General features: G+C 32.2%; 2 protein-coding genes across 4 annotated transcripts; one reads left to right on the forward strand and one right to left on the reverse strand.

The window, feature by feature from the left end:
• Window positions 1-6,219: 6,219 nt before the first annotated feature.
• Window positions 6,220-8,918, reverse strand: LOC133309491 (uncharacterized). The gene is made up of 4 exons (XM_061510273.1): window positions 7,821-8,918; window positions 7,662-7,751; window positions 7,032-7,592; window positions 6,220-6,591 (listed from the first exon to the last, which is right to left on the reverse strand). Exons 1-4 carry the CDS (start codon window positions 8,916-8,918, stop codon window positions 6,220-6,222), a joined length of 2,121 nt encoding a protein of 706 aa, XP_061366257.1.
• Window positions 8,919-11,862: 2,944 nt separating this feature from the next.
• Window positions 11,863-20,735, forward strand: LOC133309440 (protein transport protein SEC24 A-like). Of its 3 annotated transcripts, none has more exons than XM_061510213.1 (14): window positions 11,863-11,998; window positions 12,277-13,472; window positions 13,559-13,697; window positions 14,205-14,395; window positions 15,189-15,296; window positions 15,391-15,594; window positions 16,744-16,975; window positions 17,647-17,796; window positions 17,925-18,081; window positions 18,618-18,745; window positions 18,846-19,168; window positions 19,261-19,437; window positions 19,783-20,021; window positions 20,289-20,735. In XM_061510213.1, the coding sequence occupies exons 2-13, from the start codon at window positions 12,462-12,464 to the stop codon at window positions 20,011-20,013; spliced, it is 3,051 nt and encodes a 1,016-aa protein (XP_061366197.1). In that variant the 5' UTR covers window positions 11,863-11,998; window positions 12,277-12,461; the 3' UTR covers window positions 20,014-20,021; window positions 20,289-20,735. The 3 variants fall into 3 exon arrangements, with proteins under 3 accessions (XP_061366197.1, XP_061366199.1, XP_061366198.1); XM_061510215.1 differs by having other exon boundaries at window positions 20,310-20,735; XM_061510214.1 differs by having other exon boundaries at window positions 20,322-20,735.
• Window positions 20,736-22,096: the final 1,361 nt, after the last annotated feature.

A 22,096-nucleotide genomic window follows, 5' to 3' on the forward strand; every position in this document is an offset into this window, starting at 1 on the left:
GGTCAAGATTCAAATCCCAAAGACAGCCAATCTCAAAACACAGTTGGGATGGATGCAGCGGCAGCAGCGACTATTTTTTAGGCTGCCACTAGGGGTATCAAAAATTATAATTTATAATTTTTTTTTTTTTTTATAACATAATTTATAATTTTTTACGAAGACATCAAGTGGTTGTGGTCAAGGCATTGGAAGTGATGGTGGGTATATGTCCAACTCTGGGCATCTGTATTCATCGATGCTGAATAGTTTTTTTGTCTTACTGCTAAGAATGAATTTGAAACCGATGGATAAATTTCTAATTGCATAACATATTAATTTCATATTTTTTGACAGTGTTTCTTCATTGTGTTGCGTTTGAGGTTCTTATTTTCTGTACCCGGAAATAATTGTTATTTCAACTTCTCATATTGTAATTGTCTTGATTCATAACATCAAATTCTAAATTCTAAATTATTTTCAGTTTTGTGTTTACACCCACAACAATTTGAAATGTTTCCTATTATAATAACTTTTCAAATTTTTATTTTAAATTTAAATTTAAAACTCAATTAAGATCTCACTAACTCCTGCATTGGTATTTGGCAGGCCTATTAAAATTCCACTAACTTTCAAAATTCAAAATTTAAACTTAATATAGGAGTAAAAAAAATTCAGCATTAATTGGTGGCAAACATCTATATTAATACCCCACTACTTTTTCAAAATTCGAATTGTAAACATAATATAGGTGGAAAAAGATTTCAACATTAATTAGTGGCAGATAATTGTATTAATATCTCATTATTTTCTACATAGAAATGGGAATTATTGACTATATTAATAATATTTATTGAAAAGTGTATATTATTTTAACACAAAGAATATGTTCAAGAAACCTCCTTTAGTTCGTTGAAAAGTTCATTGATGTATATTGTAATTGTCTTGATTCATAATATCAAATTCAAATTTCTAAATTATTTTCAGTTTTATGTTCACACCCACAAGAATTTGAAATGTTTCCTATTATAATAACTTTTTAAATTTTTATTTTAACTTTAAATTTAAAAACTCAATTAAGATCTCACTAACTCCTGCATTGGTATTTGGCATTCTTATTAAAATCCCACTAACTTTTAAAATTCGAAATTTAAACTTAATATAGGAGTAAAAAAAGTTCAGCATTAATTGGTGGCAAACATCTATATTAATACCCCCACTACTTTTTCAAAATACGAATTTTAAACATAATATAGGTGGGAAAAGATTTCAACATTAATTAGTGGCAGACAACTGTATTAATATCTCATTATTTTCTACATAAAAATGGGAATTATTGAGTATATTAATAATATTTATTGAAAAGTGTATATTATTTTAATACAAAAAAATGTTCAAAAAACCTCCTTTAGTTCGTTGAAAAGTTTATTAATTTATTTTGATGGAATAAAATTAAAACGAATACCAATTCCCTAAATTTTCAACGTTTGAATTTATTGATGATTTTAATGGTCAGATAACGTATGCTACAATTAAAGTTTACAATCAAATACAAGTGAATGCATTAATATATATTATCAATGGAGTTATATAATTGTGACACTCGGTACAAAAATAATACAAAAGGCTAAGAAATTTCCATAAAAGTATTTTTTTAAGAAAAATATTTAACGTAAACGTTTTAAATTTATATGTATAACCAATTCAAAAAAATATATAAATTATAAATTAAACGAAAAAATTAATTTTTTCAAGAATATTTATAATTAATTCAGAATAATTTAAATTTTAAATTTTAATAAAAAAAGGACATCTATCATTTTGTAAAAAATAAATTATAAAAATTTAATCACTACAAAAATGTAATTTAATATATAAGAAATAAATTTAACTTTTATTCTTTTGATGTAAGAGTGTAATTAACACAATTTTCTATGTCGTGAGTGAATAACTAGAAGTTATTAGTTGAAGAATATGCACGATTTTTTATATATGTTTTCCACTACTTTTTGTGAAGGAATTTAAGTTTATTAATAATATTTATTATTATGTCTATTGAGTGATAAAAATATTTAATATTTAAAATTCAAACTTTAAAATTTAAATTTTGAATTTGTTAGGTGAAAAAATAGTTCAGCACTTAATGTTTCTGCAGTAGGAAAAGAGATATATATAATAGATTTAAATTTAATATAAAATTATAGATTAAATAATGAAATATTTAAAATTATAAAAATACATTTATAGTCGATAAAAATTATGTAAAATTTCAAATTTAAAAGGAAAATAAGAAATGGCATAATTTATACTTTACAAAAAATAAATTAAAATTTTAAGATAAAAATTTTAAATATACATGTATAACCAATTAAAATAATATATATGTATTTTTAAAAAAAATATTTAAAATAAAAATTTTAAATATACATGTATAACCAATTAAAAAAATATATAAAAAATCATAAATTGAAATAGAAAAAAAGTATATAAAAAAATATGTATAATTAATATAAATGTTTTAAATTTTAAATTTAAATAAAAAATGACGTCTATCATTGTGTAAAAAAATTTTATTAAAATTTAAGAACTATAAAAATGAAAATTTTAATTTAGTACATAAGAAAGAAATTAAACTTTCATTTTTTTTATTGCAAGAGTGTAATTAACACAAATACTTGAAAAAAATAATTATTTATATAAAATGCTAACAGTTAGAGGTGAAAACTGGGCTCGGCCCGGAGGGCCGGCCCGCCAATATATTTTTATAATTCAATTTAAATTTTTTCTTTCTTCCTTTATAATTAAATTACTAAATCTGATTTCAATTTTTGTAAATACAAATCTGTGAAATTTCAAAGACTAACGACACTAATCCTTGCAAAAGAAAAAATTATATAAAATGCTGACAGTTAGAGGTGGAATACTGGGTTCGGCCCGGAGGGCCGACCCGCTAATATATTTTTATAATTCAACTGATATTTTATCCTTCTTCTTTTATAATTAAATTACTAAATCTGATTTTAATTTTTGTAAATATAAATTTGTGAAATTTCAAATACTAACGACACAAATTCTTGCAAAAAAAATAATTATTTATTATTATTTTATAAATCTGATTGGAGTAAATGAAAGTTTATTTCTGAGATAAAATATAAAAACCTAGACGCAACTATAAAAATCTTTTTTCGTGGATAAATATAAAAACGTTTTACATGTTGATGGTTAGAGGTGGCAAATTGGACTCGGCCCGGAGGGCCGACCCACAAACACATTTTTATAATTAAATTAAAATTTTATTCTTCTTCTTTTATAATTAAATTCTTAAATCTAATTTTAATTTTTGTAAATACAAATTTGTAAAATTTCAAATACTAACGACACTAATCCTTACAAATAATAATAATTTATTATTATTTTTTAAATGTGATTGCAATAAATGAAAGTCTATCTCAAAGATTAGTGTAGTTGCTTTGATTCTGTTCATATGCATTTGTTGCAATGTAAGCAAAAAATATGACTTATACATGCTTATTTGATTAAGTTGCATTCAAATCCCGTTCGACAACATTTTTTTTTTGTCCTTAAAAAAATTTAATCCAATCTTTTTTTTTTGCTGATACTATGATATTTGGGTGTTAACATATTAGTGTCACTTATTTAATGAGTTTTTGCCTTCTGTATCGTAGGCACAAGGAACGAAAATCACACAAGAAATTACATATTTAGTAAATGTTGAACTTATCCCTCTAATGATTGCTACGAAATGACACTGAATGAATAGCGTTTTCATATTATAGGTAAAAGCTGATATTTTAAATCCATATTTGCTTGGTGTTATTGTTACCTTGATTTTGTTGATGAATGTTATAGTTAGCAATGATTTGTACGCATTTTTCTTTTTATATCCCTTTCTCATGTGAACATGGTGTATTATAACGTATTATGGTGTATTATGATGTAGTTGTATGCAAAATTAATTATCCCTCATAATAGCAGATTTTTGTTTGTGGTTAATTTTTTTCACCTGAAATATAGAACAAAATAACAACACAAATTTTTTTTTGTAAGTATAAGGTTTGCAGTGCGATTAACCAACCACGGCGGACGACAAAAATTTTGATCTTTTTTTCCCTGTGCATCGCACGGGTAATATACTAGTTTACTAGTAATTTCGATCTCTTAATTTTTCATTTGAGATTAGGTTTAAAGTAAGTTATTTATGTTTATTTCCAAAATGACGTCATTTTGGATTACAAGATTAAAAAATTATAATAAGAAAAACTATTATAATCCTGAAATAAATTATAATTTTAAAAAGATCATTACCATGAGCTACCATCACCACCATCGACTAGCCCCCACAATTGCCATTAGTCATCGTTGATGCAACCACCGCTTCCATCGGCCACTATCGCACCAACCACCACCATCAATCAAATACAACCTCGAGCCACCTGTACCACTACCAATCAGCCACCAAAATTTCCCTGAGAACAGCCAACTAGAGCATAATCTTGAATTGTGATAGAGTAAGATTGGTCGTTTTGTAATTTATTAGAATTCACATCTCACTTGTGTTGGGAATTTTATTTCAGAAATTTTAGACAAAAGTAGTAGTTCAAATAAAGATGTGATAATGTGTACGCAATAGGCAAAGCATTTTGTTTAGTAACCTAAAAAAAAAAAGCATTTTGTTTAGTTTTATTATGACTGTTGAACAATGTGATTATGATGTAATTAAGACCTGCAGTTTATAATTAAGGGCATGTTTGGTGTACATAATAGGATAATGTTTGATAGTATAAAGTCTGATTGTATAAGACCAATTAAATTTTAATAATATTTAGCGTTTGACATGGTATTTATGTGTTGTATAAAATAATATTATCAAGTGTTTGGTAATACATTGTGTAATACTAGATAAGATAAAAATAAATATTTGTGACAAAAACACCCTTTAATATAGAATTTATATAATTCTTCCAAATATGTCATATGATAGTGACTTTTATAAAAATCTATAAATCAATATGTCTAAAGAATATATATAATTTTTTATAGAGATAAAAATCTCCAATATTTTTTTTAAAAAGTTCATGACTGCTACTGAATAAACTATCTTAGAGCCAATAACCACACCATAATCATAGAACATTAATACCCATATTGAGTTGCGTAAACAAATTCAATGAGAACACACAAATTTTGTTCACACCCAAAAGAGATTGTAGGTGATCAAACACAAGCACAACATTGGATTCCAAACAATAGTGGATAAAGACCTTTTAGATGCGAATCCAAAGATATGATCTTAATAGAAACTGGGTTCTATCCAAATCCATCTGATATAAAGACACTGAAAGAGGGTCACTACCACCTGTGGAATTCTCCTCCACAGTTTTTCCCTTCAAGAAAAACAAAATACATCAAAATTAGGGGGGGAATGTTCTTGCCGAACAGACACCACTGTACGGATTATAAAGAATGGAATTTTTTTTATTTTTTTGAAGAAAATTCTGGAATCACACCCAAAGAAAAAAGAAAAAAAAATCACAAATTCAAAAATGGTTTATCCTAGCAAATGAAAAACTTACAAATACACATCGTAATCTAATTTATCCTAGTTGAAAAAATTCCGAAAAGCTTGAAATTTATACACAGGTTTTCAAAGTTGAAACCCAAGAATGGTTTGAGTATGCAATGTATTGCAAGGAATCATAAAAAAGAAAAGAAAAAAAGGAATAAGGTTTGAGCATTTGAAAAGTTACCATCAATTGAATATGTTCTCTGACACGAAAAATCAAATGAGATTCAATGCGAGGAATCTCGAGGGTTGCTTTTTCATTACGTCAAGCTCGCTTGAGAACCTCAACATCTGTGGTTGAAATTGAAAAAAAAATGATTGAAACCGGCGCTGCTGTGCTCTGATGACAACGGCAGACCGATGGTGGCAGAGGGAGAAGAGAAGTGAAGGGTGCAAGGAAGAAAGGGATAGAAGGGGAAGATAAAGGTGAAAAGGGATAAACCTCTAATATATCAACCCTTACCAGGTCTTGTCCCACCCTTTTAGGGCCTATTTGGTGTGATGTATAAGACATGATAGTCAGTGGCGGACGCAGAAATTTTAATAAGAGGGGGCGAAAATAAAAAATATTATATCATAAATAAACATACTTGAAATACAATACAAAGTTAATATACAAAAATTTTTGAAAGAAATCTATTACAGAAATTAATATCACTTCACTTGACTCTTGCTCTACGTGTTTTCATATTGTTAAACTCATCTATAATTGAATCCGTGCTAAAACTCAAAACAACTTCTTTTTCAATGTATGTAATCAAAGAATCATCAAGAAATTGATCTTCCATTCTATTTTGAAGCTTGGTCTTGATTATCTTCATAGCTGAGAAAGATCTTTCAGTGGTTGCTGTAGAAACTGGAAGAATTAGTACAAGTCTAATCACTCTATCAATAAGAGGGTAAATGGTGGATTTTCCAGTTCTTGCTAGCCCTTGACATAATTCAGAAGTAGTTGATAAATTAATCAAATCTGGATGTTTAGGAATGTCAGGCTCAAAATGTTGTAACTCCATCTTCAAATGCAATTTTTCCTGTTCTGTGAAATCTCTAGAATAAAATTTAGAGTAAACACCCTTTTTAGTCCCTGACAATATCTACGAAGTCCTTTTCAGTCCCTGGCAATAAAAAAGGACCAAATTGGTCCCTGAAAGTACAAGAAAAGGGTCACTCTACATATTTGGGAGTTGACATAAGGACTAACATGGCCCCTTTTTTGTAATTTCAGGGACCAATTTGGTCCTTTTTTATTGTCAGGGACTAAAAAGGACTTCGTAGATATTGACAGGGACTAAAAAGGGTGTTTACTCTAAAATTTATCAACAAGTTTGCAAATATCATCATTATTAAATGATTTGTACCTGCTTCTTGGATCTAAAGCCATGCTCAAAGTAAGTAATTCAGCAGTATTATCATTGAACCTGCTATTTAGTTATTGTAGTTGATAATCAATTATAGCACAAAAGATATTTACCCTGTAAAATTTCTCAGTAGAAAAATCACCTTGTTCATTTCGAGCACGACCTCTCCTTCCAATATATTTTGCACTCATATCTGGAATGTCAATGCCATATTTTTTGCAAAATTCTTGAACATGAATTAAGAAAGCATCCCAACCCGACTCTTTTAATTTATGAAGTAACTCTTTTGTAGTTGAAATCATATATAAAGCATTTGAAATATCTTGAGACTTTAGTTGCAAAGCTTGACAAAGGACTTCAGTAATACCCATAATTTCCTTTATAAGGTGCAATATGATGACAAAATCAAAAGATCTCAATGATGAGTATGCATCATCTGCATCTCCATGATGTGATGTTGTCTTTCCTTCATTAGAAATATTGTCAAGAACTTCACATGTGGCTTTAAACATTTGAAACAAACTGCATATCGAATTGTAATGAGAACTCCAACGAGTACCTCCAGCTCGATGCAAAGTACCAACCTGATTAAGACCAACTCCTGATTCGAGTTCATCAATAGCAATCATTCTTGCAATTTCCTTTGTTTGGGCAACCCTTAACTCATCATTACTCTTACAAGAAGAAGTAACAATATTAATTATGAAGTTCAATATTTCAAAAAACTGATGAACATGTTTTACCTCATGAGATGCAGCAACCAAGGCAAGTTGAAGGCGATGAGCTAAACAATGGACATAATAAGCATATGGACACTCGGCGCAAATTAAAGCCTGCAATCCATTCCATTCACCTCACATATTGCTAGCTCCATCATACTTTTGTCCCCGAATATTTTGAACATTAAGATTATGGTGACGAAGAGAGATGCATAGTCCTTGTTTCAAAGTCTTAGCACTTGTATCTTCCATATGTACAAGATCGAAAAATCTTTCCCGTATAAAACCATCTTTATCTACGAATCTCAAGACAATAGCCATATGCTCTTTTTTAGATACATCACTAGCTTCATCAACAATAAGACAAAACTTGGCATTGGAGATTTCTTCTCGTATTGTGTCCTTTACCTTTTGAGAGAAAACATGAAGAATTTCCTTTTGAATTCGAGGGGAACTATTTGAAGCATTTTGAGGAGCTTTTTCTAAAACAACCGATGCAACTTCTTGATTATAGGAAGCTAAAAACTTTATCATCTCCAAAAAATTACCCCGATTAAGTGAATCTAAGTTTTCATCATGACCTCTAAAAGCACATCCTTGCAAAGCAAGCCATCTTGTCACGTCCACAGAAACTTGTAGTCTCAAACGATTAGTTGCAATCTGCTGAGAAGTAAGTCTTTCAACCAATATCTCAATATGTTGAGATTGGTTCATAAGATTACTACATGTTCTCACAGCATTTTTATGCATCGAGATAACATTTTTTCCGACATGGCGCAGAAAAGCACAATTTTCTCCATTATTAACCTTTTTCCAATTTCTGAATCCCTCAACAACAAATGTACTAAGTCCAAAACGATCATTGCCACCTGGTTTACTAAATAAATAACAATGCAAACAAAATGCAGCATCTTTAGTTGGAGAATACTCTAACCAAGATAGAAACAAATCAAACCAGGAAGAGCAAAAGTGACGTCGATTCTTCTCTAGCCCAGAGAAAGGATAATTTTGAAGCTTACACTGAAATGGACCAAGTTTAAGATACGCACGACGAATTTCATCTTGTTGATTTATAGGAAATTTCCATATTGGAAGGCGTAGTGTAGGATCTCTTTCCAATGAAGTAAGATCATCTTCTTTAACCACTTCTTTATTTTCAATTCTAGGAGACTTTGGAGAAAGAGTCTCAATATTTGATAATTCAACATTATGAGTAGATGAGGACAAAAACTCACTATTCTTTCTCTTAAAATAAGTATCAATAGTAGCATTTTCCCCCATAATAATCACTACAAAGAAAATAGAAAATATATAGTTATGAATTATTTATGGTTTGCAATTTTGTATTGAAATAGATCATTATAACAAGAAGCATGTGGAAATAGATCATTCTTGGAGGGACACATGAAAATCTAATTATTTAAATAATTAAAGGAAACATAAAGTCTCCAAATCTAATTATTTAAATAATAACCCTAATATGTAATGAGAATTAATAAAGGAAACATAAAAATATATCAACACTCTTTTATCCGTATTTTCACTTGTTGTTTCTTATAATGTTCCAACAAGGAGCTTTTCTCAGGTTTAGTACACATCAATATATGGATATTTTATATATCTATTGTGAACTTTTTGGCCACCTAAATCCAACGGTAGATCCAAAGCTTTGAATTCAAATCACGGCATAAACAAATATGATCATGTAATATAGGAAGGAGTGCACAATGAAAATGGAAATAATGTTCAGATAGAAAAGTTGAAAACTGGAAAAGGCGAGCATGTGATTCTCTTACCTCCTTTTGGGGACAGAGTTAAGTCATCTGTTGAATAGTATTCCACCTTCTCCAATCTCCAACAGTCGTCCCTCTCTTCTTCAAAATGGGGCTATTTTTGTCTTGTTATATAATATATATGCTGCCTGCAAGAGATGGGAAAACTTGTGAAGTCAGGAAAATGATGATGGAGAGGGGAATTAAGAGAAACCCATTTTATATTACCAAAAAAAAGGAAAGAGAAACCCATTTTCGTTACTTGCCTGGTTGCCGTTGGTGATGGATGGAACAGAACACGGAAAGAAGGATGTTCTCAAGGATGAATTGGTTGCCTCTTGCCTGCGCTGGTTGGTTGCAGTTCTGAGAGTCTGCAAGAGTGTAGGCTGTAGGCAGAACTCAGAAGCATGGGGAACTGATTACTGAAGGCAAAAACGCGTATAACACGGTAGGTAGTTTCAGCGTCACATTTTTTTACACATGTTATAACTTTTTTTTAAAAAAAAATTAGGGGAGGCGGGAGCCCTCCCTAGCCCCCCTAGTGGGTTCGCCCCTGGTGATAGTATAAGCTTATACTATACGTTACGATATTTTTAGTTGTTTGGTGTGACCATCGTATAGTATAAGCTTATGCAGCAGGATCCCTTTATACATCAAAATGATGTATAACTTAATCAGGCCTACGAGGGTAGGATCAGGTCTGATAAGGGGTTGATGTATTAACCAATGCAATTCTGAAGAATTAATATATTATTTTAATATTAGTATATTAAAATTAAAAATAATTTTTCAATATATAATTTTTTAAAATGTTGGAGATTTTTTTTTTATAAAAAATAATATATTTTTTGGACACACTGATCAACATATTTCTATAAAAAATAATATCATCTGATATATTTGGAAGAATTAAGTAAATTTATTATTAAAAGTTATTTTTGACAAAAATATTTATTTTTAACCTATCTAGTATTATACAGTGTATTACCAAACATTGGATGATATTATCTTATACAATATATTGTTTTATATAATATCATGCCAAACGCTGGATAGTATTAAAATTTAATCAGGTCTTATACAATCATGTCTTATACTATCAAGTCTTATACTATCAGACCTTATCCTATATTATGTACCAAACATGCCCTTAGACTTAATTAGATTATACATTATTATAATATATTAAGGGATTATAATGTATAAAGTTATACTACATGACGGTCATATCAAACAACTGAAAATATCATAATGCATAATATAAGTTTATACTATCAGGCCTTATACATCGCATCAAACATGACCTAAAATATAGTAATATTACATCATTTATGTGTTATGTTTATTGATATTTAAGTTGTTTGGAATTTGGATGATTCCTTTTAGTATAATTATTCCCTAAGGCGGGGTGTTACATTTTATTTAGAATCGAGACTTTTAAATATTTTAATAATTTAAAATAAAAACTAATATATAAACAAGTAACAAAATAATTTAAATATCACTTTAAAAAATAATGTGAAATCATTTTAAAAAAACAGTTTTTTATTTGTATTATATATTACAATATATAACTCGTCTTGAACATCAGATGTAATATTATTCTTTTCTCGTGTAAATTAAACATAAAATAAGATATGAATTTATAATGGTCGTATAATTTTATATTTTTATTCGCCCTTCTATATTATTCAATCCTCATATCTTATCTTATCTTATTTTCCAAACATATCCTAAATGGATTTTCTCTCGGTAACCATAATAAGTCACTAAAAACCAAAGTTGTTGAATCGTAATACATATCGTGTATCGTTTAGTCTATTTTTGTATCATGTATCGTGAATTGTATCGAATCGTAAGATACAGAAATATAATAAAAAATAATTTATTTAATTATTTCATATATTAATACATATTTTTCAGATTTATTTTTAAGTTTAAATCACAATCGACTCTTAATTTTCTATTCCTTATTAATAATTTTTTTTATATTTTAATTTAAATCATAAAATAATTCTTTATTTTTCTTTTTTATATTAAAAATTAAAAAATTTAATTTAATTGAATTTTTGTATCATATGATACAATATTATATCATCTGATATCAATCTCTTTCTAACACGTAACGATATATATCATTGTGCTTATGAATAACTATGCTAATAACTATGTAGTATCCTAATAACTATGCTCTTGACGACACGACACGTCCAAAAGACAAAATATGCCTATTTTCATAGCTGTGCTCCATATTAAATCCCCGGCTAGCTCTTCTACAGTCCAACAATAAAAATGGGCCTAAAGTCAAGCAACGAGCCCAAATGACAAACCTACATCCGAAGCACACATGTTTCGGTAGGAGCGGTGTGGATCAACCCAAAATTAAAAAAAAAAAAGAGAAAAAGTGAGAGGAAGGAACGGTGTAATTTTTTAGTGTCGTGTCGTGGTCCTGGCTGGAATGTTCTCACTTCTCATTGCATCGGGAGAGAGGGTGTGGAATTGAATTTCCTAAGCCAAGTATAATTGGTATCACCCAATCTCACACACAACGATTCAACCTCTGCGTCTCCGATCCGAATCGGGAACACGGTAAGTCTCTCTCCTCGATCTCGATTTCAACTGTTTCTTCTTCCTATACCCTCGTTTTCTCGATCTGTCAGAGTTGAGAAGAGTCGACCGTTGCTCGTTCTTCTCAAATCCAAATCACCTGTTTCGTTCATACTAGTCTTCTCAGAACCCTAACAATATTTGTCTGCATATGAATCTTTGCCTTTCATCATCCAATTTAAACTAATTTTCTGCTCAATTCTCATTCTTATTGCTACTTGCACTATTTTCAATGTATTGTTTACAATTAATTCATGTAGGGTAAGCTATCCAAGACTAGCTGACCGTGGAAAAGTGAACCAAAGCGCTTCCAATTGTAATGCATATAGTTGATTCTCTGTATCAAGCATTGCGTACGTCAAATTGCATTCTTCTAACAGGCTTGGTGATGGAACAAAGATTTTAATTGATTAAAAGCGAAGTGATTTGGATTGTTCTGTAATCTATGGGGACTGAAAATCCAGGTCGTCCAAGCTTCCCTGCTAGGCCTGCTTCCTCACCTTTTGCTGCTGCACAGAGTATGACACCGTTTTCATCAACCGGTCCCGTGGCTGGATCAGAGCCTCCTTCTTTTCGACCTACTCCTCCCCAGATGCCCTCGCCATTTTCATCGTCTGGGCCTGCTGTTAGACCATGGGCACCCAGTTTTAGACCTACACCACCGGGCGGGTTCAATGACCCGTCAGTGCCTCCTCCTCCTCCTCCCCCTTCATCCAATATGTCACCAGCTGCTGGACCTTTCCAGCATTTTCCAGCACCTATGGGACAACCATCAATTCAACCACCTCTTGCGCGTGGTCCACCCATGGGACAACCATCAATTCATCCTTCTGCTGGGCAAGCACCATCTTTTCCCGCATCCCATCCACCTCAGCCACAGACCCCTTTTGTTCCAATGGGGTCTCCCCCACTGAGTTCCACTCCTGCGCCTTTGGGTTCAAATGTTCCTCCTCCAGCATTTCAGCCATCTTTTCCTGGATACATCCATAAGCAGCCTGGTACTGAGATGCAAGCTCCGTCTATGCATTCCGCTATCCCTGCTAATCAAGGAAATTATGGACCTGTCCAGCCTGCAGCTTCTTCTCCTTTTTTACCTCATCAAGGAGGCTATGGTCCATCACCCCCAGTGGCTACTCCACTAGGTATCCAACAAATGCAGCAGCCGGGATCTGCACCCCCTATTGGTGCCATTCAGGGCTTGGCAGAAGACTTCAGTTCGCTCACAATGCAAACTCGTCCTGGAACGATGGATCCTTTATTTGATGCTAAAGAACTTCCAAGGCCTTTGGATGGTGATGTGGAGCCAAAGAATTTGGCTGAGATATATCCCATGAACTGCAATCCTAGATATCTAAGACTCACAACCGGTGCAGTTCCTAGCTCCCAGTCCATAGCTTCTAGATGGCATCTGCCTCTTGGAGCAGTTGTATGTCCGCTTGCGGAAGCTCCTGATGGGGTCAGTACCTCTTTACCTGGTTTGATGAGCAGCAACATGCTGGTCATGTTATGATCCTTTGTTCACTGTTATTTTATTTTGTTCAGGAAGAGGTGCCTATAGTTAGTTTTGCTCCAGCTAGTGTTGTACGCTGTAGAAGATGTCGCACATACGTGAATCCTTATATGACATTTACAGAAGCTGGGAGAAAGTTTCGCTGCAATGTCTGCACCTTGCTTAATGATGGTAATTCTTACTTCCATGGCCTTGTCATTTGTTTTACTAATTAAGAAATCATAAAAGAATAAAATGGTAGGAATCAAGTCTCAAGTACTTCAGATCAGCACATTTTTGTAATGAGACAGTATTTTCTTATTGGCTCTGAAATTTCATTAATTTCTGTATCATTTGCATTCTATTGGATGTGCCCAAAGGGGCACTTATAAAAGCATGCACATACTTGGCTGGTTTACCTCTTAAAGGTGGATTACGGCATAAGTGTCACGGGGGCTAAACTTTCTCTCAGACTTTTCTGACTCTGTATATTCATGTCAGTTGTGCTGTATGTTTATCACTATCATGATAAATGAAGCATAACTCTGCTATGATGTGAAACCAGACAGTAACCTGCATGCAGAATTAAGAACTTCTGTGATGAAAGTTATTTGTTTGTGTCAAATATATCATGTATATACTTTAACTGGTTGAATAATATCTATCTTATGATGTTAATATATCGAGTGTTACGTACAGTTCCAAGTGAATATTATGCACAACTAGATGCTACTGGCAGAAGAGTTGATTTGAATCAACGACCAGAGCTTACAAAAGGTACTGTAGAATTTGTTGCCCCTGCTGAGTATATGGTGCGGCCTCCTATGCCCCCAGTATATTTCTTCCTCATCGATGTCTCCATATCTGCAGTTAGAAGTGGCATGATTGAGGTGAGAACTTTACTTCTAACACAATATATAGCTTGTAGTGCATTCTGAGTCTTACCCATATAATAGAATTTTCAGGTATGCTTTTTTTGAATTTTTTTTTTACTGTTGTGCAATATATGGCTTTATTTTTGTGTGAATTAAAGAGTTGGGACCCTACCAGATACATGTTTTTGATAAATTTTGGTTTCAGCTATCATAAACAAAACTTTTTTGTTATAATGTATTTTGTCTTAGATTAGTTTATATAGAAAAGAAAAAGGTCTGCTCACCAAAAAGCTTATTAATGCGGTTTTCATTTTCACTGAACTTTATACATCATATCTTTTAGATGATTTAATGGTTCAATTCCTTCCCCCTTTGAGTAATTTAATGATAGCTGTTACTCACAATAATTGGTGGAGCTTATTTCTTATGTGTATTTAATGGTTGCTTGTTTGCCTTTGCATATTATGCTTTATGAGCGTGTTTGGGTAATTGCTTTTGTGTAGAATGAATTATGAAAGAATTACTTTCAAAAGAACGAGTTCTATGTTGGGAATATTTACCAAAAGTAAGTTTGCAGGAACAAGTTTTGGATATTGCAAGGTGAAAATATTCCTATTATGCTCAAAGGTCAAATGTCAAAAATGAAATTTGTCCACAAGTCACATTTACTTTTGGCAAATGTTTTGGTGGGCAAGTTTGGGTTATAGAATGCATTTTGCATTTACCAAATTATCCAATTTGTCCCAACCATTTTGGAGGTGTTTGGTACACTTTATCTTGATAGTTGATATTACTGTTCTTAATGCAGGTTGTGGCCCAAACAATCAAGTCATGCTTAGATGAGCTGCCTGGCTTTCCACGAACACAAATAGGGTTTGCAACTTTTGACAGCACGATACATTTTTATAATATGAAGGTTTGCAGTACTATTGGTATTATCACTTAATATTGCTCCATTTCCTTCTTAATTGGCCTCAATTTATTCTAATTATTCTCTGTTGCTTTTGTAGTCATCCTTGACTCAACCACAGATGTTGGTAGTCTCAGATCTGGATGACATATTTGTTCCGCTGCCAGATGATCTTCTTGTTAACTTGTCTGAATCAAGAAGTGTGGTGGAAACCTTCCTAGATAGTTTGCCTACCATGTTCCATGACAATGTTAATCTGGAATCAGCTTTTGGTCCTGCTCTTAAGGCTGCATTTATGGTTATGGTATGCTAGTCCCTTTTGAACCTTCTGTGGTGAATATTATTATCATAATTTTTTATTTTTTATTTTACTCTTTTCCCCTAAGTAGTGAACTTAAAACATTGTATCCAATTTGCTATTAATTAATACAAAGTTCCATAAAATCTAAGTGATTAGTTTTCAAGGTAGAGAACAAGGGGATAGTTGATATTGTGTTATAAATGCAAACCTAGTATTCTTTAAAGGAAAAGCTTCAATAATAACTAGAAGAGATATTGGCAAGGGCAAACCTTGGTGCATAAGGCTTCCCGACTTTGCAAGAGTAGGGGTGAGGGTGTACTGTACGTAGCCTTGCTCTTACATTTTTGCAAACAGACTGTTACTTGAATCTGTGACCTTCTGGTTACAAAAAGCAATCTTATTGTTGCACCAAGGCTTACAATTAACTGGAAGAGAGATATCAGCATGTACTTTAATTTTTTTAAAGTAATAATAATGCAGATCTGTTGCTCCCGGATAATTTTTAATCTATAAAGAATTGTGGTGGGAATGGGATAAGAGCAGTGTCAGTTATTTCACATTTTTTTTGTTTCCCAGATATTTAACCTTTTTTTGGCATTGTGGGAGGGAATTCTTAATCTATTTTTTTTTTTTTTTGGGGGGGGGGGGGGGGGTGAGGGGGGGGGGGGTTGGGGAATAGACATGATATTTGAAATTGGAAGGTCCAATTTATGGAATTGTGATATTTGTACAAGGCCTTTTAGTGTCAATTATGAGAAGTCTGCCCTCAGTTGTTTTGATGGAAGCAAAATAGTTTATGCATTTTGTATATGATACAGAGTATATAAAAAATTCTACTGATGTTAAAACAACCAAGTGCAGACTACCCAAAGGTTGTGTTTTTTAAGATTTAATTCTTTGCTGAATTTATGGGGTCTTAGAGCATTGTATGGCACACTAAACTATCAGAAAGTTACTGAAAAAATTAGATAAACCATTGAGAAACAAGTTGCACTCCATGCAGAATGGTGGGATCTATGGTTAATTAAACTCAAGAGAACACCATCCACCTGGAGCTTGTCGAATTTTCAGTACATGTTTTCCATTGCATTGAACAAATACGATTTTCTTATGCATTTTTTTGTGGTTGCCTTTTCATGCCTCTCTATGCAGAGTCAACTCGGAGGGAAATTGTTAATTTTTCAGAACACACTCCCATCCCTTGGTGTTGGCCGCTTGAAGTTACGTGGAGATGATTCTCGTGTTTATGGGACAGATAAAGAACATGGGTTGAGATTGCCCGAAGATCCATTTTATAAGCAAATGGCTGCTGAGTTTTCTAAGTACCAGATCTCAGCAAATGTGTATGCATTCAGTGATAAGTACACTGACATAGCCTCCTTAGGTAAATTTTTACAATTTCTTCTAACTTCACCATGCCATACACTTTAAAAAAGTGCCAAATCTCTTGCTTTGGATGTGAAGACTTTGATTGATATAACTGATGATTCTGTTTTGTCACAACATTGCTTTATGATGACTTGCTGCCATGATTTTATGGGCTTTAATTTGCTTTGATCTCATGTTCATTTTAAAATGCTTTTGAAGTATTGCGATCATGCAAAATAATATGTTCAAGTACCCTTATATTGCTCATAAGTAGTCTGAACTATGCACTTGATTCTTGGCAGGATGAATTTTGGTATCCTATTAAGATTTATATGTTGAGTAATTAGATCATCACTTCATTTTGACCATTGAATAAAATTAATTGAATTACTGCATATTTTCCGTTGATAGTATTGTGATTAAAGGCGTGTGGAATATTAACTGATAGTGTCATTCATGGATGTGTTTACCAAAAACTGGCCCGTAAATACTTAATTGGAATTAGCAGATTATGTATTTATGCATAGTTATTGTCTGTAAATAATACAACCCCCGCCCCCCCGCCTCCGGGGAACTCTGTTCAATTTGATTCTCGGTACAAGTGGTCTTTCTTAGCACATATTATTGCATGCTAATGATTTTATGCGTGACAAAGTGAATTATATATTTATAATTTACTCTGTTTAGGAACTCTGGCGAAGTATACTGCTGGTCAAGTGTGTTACTATCCAGCTTTCCAATCAGCCATTCATGGGGAGAAATTGAGACATGAGTTAAGGAGAGACCTTACTAGAGAAACTGCATGGGAAGCTGTAATGCGCATTAGATGTGCAAAAGGTCTGTGCATTTATTGTCTTGAAAATCCTTACCTTCCTTGTCTCCCTTTGTTTATCTGCTTTTTCATGCAATGTGTACATAATATCACACACACAAATACAGTTGCTGATAATTGTCCATGTTTCTAGGTGTTCGCTTCACAACTTATCATGGAAACTTCATGCTAAGGTCGACTGATTTGTTAGCACTTCCAGCTGTAGATTGTGATAAAGCCTTCGCCATGCAGTTATCACTTGAAGAGACATTATTGACAACTCAGACAATGTATTTCCAAGTTGCATTGCTGTATCCTTTCTTCAATAATTCTCAAGATGAGTTCTAATGAGTACATACGTTTTATTGTTGATGATAATTTTTAATCATATGTTTTACAATATGCTACAGTTTAAAAAAGAAAACAGAATGCCATTCCTACTATATAGCCATCTTTGTTAATCATTGAACTTTTGTCTTCCCCTTATATTTAGCATTAAGAGATTTACTTTTTATTCGTTGGAATATTTTTAAGTTATTCCCCCCAAGTGTTGACTATCTCTATTTGAGATGCTTTCCTTTGAAAGTCATATATATTTTTAAAAGAGTTTTTACTTTTGTTTCTTTCCTTGAACTCACAAAAAAGAAAAAACATAATTATCCTTATTTTTATCTTTTTCATTTTTTGTACGTCACTTAGCTTTTACCATGCTTTGTTTTTACTGTTTCCCCTCCACTGTTTGACATTTATGTGGATGTCTGCTTGATATTCAGCCAATTTTGTTAAGTGAGGATATTTAGAATGTGTAGTTGTTTTAAAACGGGTTGCATCCCTAACAACAAAATAGATATACTGCATCTTGTGGAGAAAGGCGTATCAGAGTACACACAATGGCGGTTCCAGTAGTTACAGACTTGGGAGAGATCTATCGCCTGGCTGATACCGGTGCAATTGTATCTCTGCTTAGTAGGCTAGGTAAGGAAAACGGGACTGTTGGTCTGGTTACATCATACGTGATGGATCATGGTTGCTTTTTATGCTTTTATTTCTTAAAACAGTTCTTTCATATTTGCAGCAATTGAGAAAACATCGTCCCAAAAACTGGAAGATGCACGGAGTGCTTTGCAACTAAGAATTGTAAAGGCCCTTAGGGAATATCGAAATCTTTATGCTGTGCAACATCGCTTGGCGAACAGAATGATATATCCTGAGTCTTTAAAGTTCCTACCTTTGTATGGATTAACTCTTTGTAGATCAGCGGCACTCCGTGGAGGGTATGGTGATGTCCCACTGGATGAACGATGTGCAGCAGGACACACAATAATGACTCTACCAATAAAAAGACTGTTGAAACTCCTCTATCCTAGCTTGATTCGACTTGATGAATATCTTCTGAAGGTATACATTACTGCCTTGAAAAGCTACGGATAGCATGGTTAAATTGTCAGATCCTTAACTTATTTCCGCTTGTGTTCCAAACATCTGTACAGGCTGATGACTTGAAAAGTATTCAGAGAAGGTTACCTTTGACCAGGGAGAGCTTAGACTCTAGAGGCCTTTATATATATGATGATGGCTTCCGGCTCATTATATGGTTTGGTACGGTGATTTCACCTGATATAGCCAAGAATTTACTTGGGGCAGACTTTGCGGCAGAATTATCAAAGGTATTGTAGATTCCTGCTGTTCAAAAATAGGTTCATAATAAGTATAAAATAGTTATAATTAACATGAAATTCTGTGAGCATCATTTTCTTGATAAAACACTTAATTCAATGGTGAGTTTTTGTGTGAAATTCATCCTATACTAAGCTTATTCATAAGATTGACTTTTATTTCCATCGTTGTTGATGGATATTATTCTTAATCCATTAATAACTTCTTGTATGGTCAATTCTTAATATCTAAATGTAGTATAGATATGTTTGTGATGTATTCCTCCTTTATTTGTCTAGTTGAACAAAATTTGAAATCCATCTGGTGCTGTGGGTATGTTTTGTTTCTTTTAACAGGTTACTCTCAATGAGCATGATAATGAAATGTCTAGGAGGCTTATAAGGGTACTTGAGAAATTGAGAAATACAGATCGTGCATATTACCAGTTGTGCCACCTTGTGAGGCAAGGTGAACAGCCCAGAGAAGGATTCCTTCTTATTGCAAACCTTGTTGAGGACCAGATAGGTGGTAACAGTGGGTATGCTGATTGGATGCTACAGATATCCCGACTAGTGCAGCAATCATAATATTATAGGTACGGTTTTAATCTTTGTTAAGAAGTTTTAACTAAATCTGACGGGTTTTACAAGGGTAATCAATGGACACTGGATTTTACCTTATGAAAATTTTATTGCATGTTTGACCCGTAAACTGTAGCCAATTTTATTGCATCCTTGAAACTTCTTTCTGTTTTTAGTTACTGGAAGGCAGGGTTTGTGTTGAGTAGTTGTTTGAAATTTCTATATATAGTGATATAAACATAATCATATATCTACTTTGTATACTGATTCCCTTTTGGCAGCTTCCCTGGCTAAATAAGCAGGATTTTTGTTAGGGTTGTTATCTGTCTCATAAGTGAGGACCATTTTATTCTACATTGGAATATTGAATCTAGCCGTTGGGATGCATGGGGAAGCGTGGATTCTTGACTTGGCCAAATGGTCGCTGACTCGTGAGATGGATGCTTTCGGGAAGACTGTTGGTTCATCCTGGGATGTATCAATTAGGCAAACTCTACCATAGTGATTGAATTCAAAAGTGCTTTCATGTCTTTGATATAGAGGGAAAAAAGAGAAATACATTATTTTTCCTTGTGAGAAGTTGCCATTTTATGTCTTATATTTCCTTCTTGTCATCTTATGGTTGATTCATTCATTGTAGAAAAAGAAAGTAGACAGAGAAATGGCATGTCAAAGCAGTCTACGGAATCTCGAATTTTGTTTTGTGGCAATTATTATTTATTCTGATATTTAATGTTTGAAACTATTTTCTTCCTAATTGCGATGTAGTCGTAGCTGCAAACTATTGTTTGGGTCTTCGATTCAGTTTTTTAAAATCCCCACCCCGCCTTACTTTTGCACAAATGGTATTAGCTTTCTTTTATTCTTTTAATGTTTTATTTTAATTTTATTTAATGAATATATCAAAAGAAAAAACAAAATTAAAAAATAATATCTTTTTAGTTTTTAAAGTAACAAATAGTTTAAAATATATTAATATTTTTGAAATAATCATTGTTTTTAATAGCCAAAAAATTGCTTTTTATGTCTTACTTATTTTAGAAGTGTTTTTTTTTATTTTTATAAAAACTAAAGCTATGTAGATTTTTAGAAAAATATTTGGATTTTTTTAAAAAATATTTGACTTTTAACTTCTATTTTTTTTAGAAGTTAAAATATTTAGCTTATAAAAAAAATGTAGATTTTTGACCTTTTTAATGGCTTGTTTTTTTTAAAAGTAGATATTCAAACATTTTTTTTTTATGAGAAATGATCAAAAGCAGGTTTTGAAAAAAAAAAAGTTCAAGACATGTTAACCTTTAACTAACAACAATATTAATTATCTTTATTTGAATGTAACTACTAACTATCCAATAAATGGTCATTACTACGGGTGTAAATGAGTTGAGCTGAGTCAAATTTTAGCGAGTTAAGTTTATGAAAAATATTTTGAGCTTGGCATGGTTCATTAGCATGATACAAACTAAATTTTAGGTTTGACTTGAGCTTGGCATGGTCCATTAGCCTGATACAAACTAAATTCTAGGTTTGACTTGACTTGTGTATGAAAAATTAAAGGTTTGGCTTGAGCTTGACTTGGTTCATTTATAATTATAAAATGTACTTTTTTTCAAATGACATTGTTTTGGGATATCTGGAAATAAAATTATCGCAACTGACTTGAGAAACGATAAACCCAATATGTATATAGGGTTATATATTTATGTAGCAGTGGCAGAAAACAAATTGTTTGCCACTGAAATAAAAAACTTGGATCCACTAAAAAAAACAGTGAGAGCAACTGTACAAAGGTTTCTGCATCAAATGTAAAAAAATGATTTTCTCGTACATACATTTTGATATCGGTGTCAAATTAAAAATTTAACACCAAATCTTAACTATTAATTTTCGTCAATCTAGCGGTTATAATTTATTGAGAATTAATAATTAATCATGTTTTATAATAATTCGATTATATTTAGAATTAAAAGCAAATATTTTTCAAGAATTAGTTTTATCAATTTGCCTTTTTTTTTCTCTTTTTTTTTTCAGTACACAACACAAGGGGGCCGAAGCCCATTTGCCCTTGTTTTTATAAATGCTTGTTTTG

This window comes from Gastrolobium bilobum, unplaced genomic scaffold (assembly GCF_033153095.1).
Source record: "Gastrolobium bilobum isolate Gb01-03AN ecotype WA unplaced genomic scaffold, APGP_CSIRO_Gbil_v1 utg2122, whole genome shotgun sequence".
In the NCBI taxonomy this organism is placed as follows: Eukaryota; Viridiplantae; Streptophyta; class Magnoliopsida; order Fabales; family Fabaceae; genus Gastrolobium; species Gastrolobium bilobum.

Excerpts from the sequence above, each read along its gene's own strand:
- LOC133309491 (XM_061510273.1), bottom strand. The coding sequence starts at position 8,918 with ATGGGGGAAAATGCTACTATTGATACTTATTTTAAGAGAAAGAATAGT. Across the intron at positions 7,752-7,820 it reads TTCGTCACCATAATCTTAAT|GCTTTAATTTGCGCCGAGTG; the intron begins GTTCAAAATATT and ends AATGGATTGCAG. Across the intron at positions 7,593-7,661 it reads TGGTTGCTGCATCTCATGAG|AGTAATGATGAGTTAAGGGT; the intron begins GTAAAACATGTT and ends TCTTCTTGTAAG.
- LOC133309440 (XM_061510213.1), top strand. The coding sequence starts at position 12,462 with ATGGGGACTGAAAATCCAGGTCGTCCAAGCTTCCCTGCTAGGCCTGCT. Across the intron at positions 13,698-14,204 it reads CTGCACCTTGCTTAATGATG|TTCCAAGTGAATATTATGCA; the intron begins GTAATTCTTACT and ends TGTTACGTACAG. Across the intron at positions 15,297-15,390 it reads TACATTTTTATAATATGAAG|TCATCCTTGACTCAACCACA; the intron begins GTTTGCAGTACT and ends TTGCTTTTGTAG.